General features: G+C 53.9%; 1 protein-coding gene across 1 annotated transcript, besides 6 other annotated features; it reads left to right on the top strand.

Annotated features, from left to right (window-relative positions):
• Positions 1–61: 61 nt before the first annotated feature.
• Positions 62–96: a microsatellite.
• Positions 97–103: 7 nt separating this feature from the next.
• Positions 104–128: a microsatellite.
• A 138-nt stretch (positions 129–266) lies between these two features.
• Positions 267–299: a microsatellite.
• Positions 300–932: 633 nt separating this feature from the next.
• Positions 933–954: a microsatellite.
• Positions 955–1,033: 79 nt separating this feature from the next.
• On the top strand, positions 1,034–2,137 carry Tco025E_03705 (uncharacterized protein; the record flags this gene model as incomplete). Its single annotated transcript, XM_029370623.1, has 1 exon — positions 1,034–2,137. The coding sequence occupies one exon, from the start codon at positions 1,034–1,036 to the stop codon at positions 2,135–2,137; it is 1,104 nt and encodes a 367-aa protein (XP_029229243.1).
• Positions 2,138–2,216: 79 nt separating this feature from the next.
• Positions 2,217–2,255: a microsatellite.
• Positions 2,256–2,577: 322 nt separating this feature from the next.
• Positions 2,578–2,616: a microsatellite.
• Positions 2,617–2,746: the final 130 nt, after the last annotated feature.

Genomic DNA, 2,746 nt, shown 5'->3' with positions numbered 1-2,746 from the left:
TCCGAACCACTAAGGTGGCAGCCGCATTGTGGAGCTCCCCTGTTTTCTCCCGGCCGCATTTAAACAAAAAAACATAAAATATAAAAGAAAAACAAATTTGCACTTTTTGTTTTTGTTTTTGTTTTTGTCCGCTGAGGAGACGAGAGGCGTGGACGTTGCGTGGCTTTTTCTTCGGGCCTTCGTTATTCAGGCTTGGCGGCCATGGGCTCACCTCCCGCAGTTGCCCTTCACCCCCGCCCTGCCCAATGTTTTTTTCTTTTTTAAATTGTTGTTGTTGTGTGTGTGTGTGTGTGTTTGTGCGGGATTTCTCACTCCCCACCCCTCCTCGCTGCCCGGAGCCCCGGATGCCTGACCTTCCCTCCGCTTCGGGGGGATGCCGGAGCCGATGATGATGATGGCGGGGGAGGGAGAGGGAGGATCCCCCTGCAGCGCCCTGCGCCGACTCTTTCTCCCCTCTTTTTGCATCTCCGCACACGCGCACCCGGCAGCCTTTTAGAAGGAGCCGCGGGGAACAAAAGGAAGGGAATCGCTTGGGGAAGGTTTTAGGAGGGAAGCAGTGCCGAGGCGGTTGTAGGGCGTTTGACACACCGACAACTGCCGCGGCTCTTGCGCTAGAGTAGTCAGAGGAGGGGTGCCGTTGTTGTTTTCCGTCTTTTTTTTGCGGTTTTTTTATTTAAATAATTATTCGAGGCCCACTTTGTGGCGCTAACCGCTCGTAGCTCGAGAGCCAGACAAGAAGGCGGCGGGCTGCAGCGAGGCCCTGCGGGGCAGTGGAAGGGACACACGCCAAGGAGAAAGAGCAGCGAAGGTGGGCGGAGGAGGGGCATAAATTCTACGGGTGGGCTTTACCAACGCAGGGGGTGGGGGGGCGGCCGCGGCTATCACGACTGTGTGTCGTACGCCGTTGTATAGGCCTTTGCTGCACACACAGGTATATATATATATATATATATACTGCGCTGGGTTAGGGAGCTAGTTTATTTACGTCCCGGCAACTACAACCACCACACCATCGTCGCTGTCAGCAGTCGCCATGTTTACGCGGAAGTTTCAGGGCACCATCCTGAACTCGGAGGGCCACAACGTGCCAAAGGAGGACGCGCCAGAGGAGCCGCACAAGATGACATTCTGGCACTCCTACATTGATCCCTCGCATAGCAACAAGGAGCGCCCTGTGGTTGACGTCTCCGCCCCGTACAACCCACTAGATGAGACGCATCAGGCGCGGAAATTCGGTGTGCAAAAGCTCCCGTACGGCTTCATCTCCATGAACGCCTTCACTGGCGTAAAGGAGGAGGTGCCGTACACGGACTCGATGCACACATGCGAGTGTGTGAAGTGGTGGATGGGGGGCCTCAATATTTGGTATATTAATTGGTTTCTGGCCCGTGCGTCAAACTCGTTTGGGGCCGTGGGGAATCCACGGACAAAGTTTGCGTGGAACATAGCGCTTTTACTTGGGGTGCTGCGCACCAACATCGCCGGCCTGATTGGGATTGGGGGCTACTTCTACTCCTACGAGTGGCTCTACACCTATGGGCCGTGGCCCTTCCGCATTAGTGACCCAAGCTTGAACGGCTGGAAGCGGGCGTGGGATGAGGGTCAGGGGTGCTACATGGCTCGCGCCGCCGCAAGCATCTTTCCTCCACTAGGTTACGCCTTCTTCATGGGGCGCTGGAAGAAGACAAGTTTCTGGTTTGTGTTGACGCTGCTGGGAGGTCTGCAGTACGAGTACGCGCGGCAGTACATCGCCTCCGGCAACCGCCTCTTTTACAGCTTCCAGGCGAACAAGGAGATCAACCGCCAGGCCAACTGGGGATCGCTGATGCCAGTCCTGGCGCACCGCGTAGACCCCGACACGAACCGCAACGCTAGCGTCGCGCAGTTCCGCTACTTTCGCATCACCAGCGGCACAATGCAAGACACCATATGGGAGAATGCGGTCCATGAGAACCTGCCGCTCTATCGCCGCGCGCTGCGGCTGCCAAACCCCTACTTCAACTGGCAGAAGGCCCCGCAGACATACAACGACAGGCCGTATGTTAGCAAAAACGACTTGTGGGAGATGCCGCAGGTTATGAGCGCCCAGATGCGTTCGTCAACCATGGACAGACCCTCAGCAAATTCTATAGCGTAGGCAAGGGTGGGTGGGCGGAGAAGGAAATGAAGGATCAAACAAGCGAAAAGAAATCTCTGTGTGATTGATGGATCGCCCGTTTTATTTTACTTTATTTTATTTTATTTTATTTTATTTTTTTACTTTTTTTTTGCCGATTTCTTCTTCTTTGACGTACATGCTGGGACGAACCACACGTAGAGGGGGAGGAACGACGTTTATGTTGGTCCCAGCTTGGGAACAGTGTGTGCGTGTGTGGCTGCATCTGTTGACGTTAGCATTATATGTATTAGGGCTTTAGCAGTTGGCGGTGTTAGGAGTATGGGTAGCAGTAGCAGGGAGGGGAGAGGAAGTGAGGCGGGTGTGGGGTGCGTGGGATGTGGGGAGAGATACGAAGTAGGATGGGAGAGGGAGTGTAGCGCGGGGAGTCAAGAAAAAAAAAGATTCTTCCTTTTTGTTTTAAAAAAAAAAGCAAAACAAAAACCAAAACAAAAGCAAAATGTGTGTTGTTTGTTGGGAAGGATACTGGGGGTGGGTGGGCGGCGAAGCTTAGATGAAATGTGCTAGCCACGATGAGTGGGGGAGGGCGGAAGCAGGCCGGAGTAAAACAAAAGTGAATGCCAAAATAAC

The sequence above is a fragment of the Trypanosoma conorhini genome, assembly GCF_003719485.1.
Source record: "Trypanosoma conorhini strain 025E chromosome Unknown Tco_14.4_contig_00173, whole genome shotgun sequence".
NCBI lineage: Eukaryota > Euglenozoa > Kinetoplastea > Trypanosomatida > Trypanosomatidae > Trypanosoma > Trypanosoma conorhini.
Note: the sequence above shows the minus strand (reverse complement) of the source record. Positions and strands in the feature narration are given on the sequence as shown.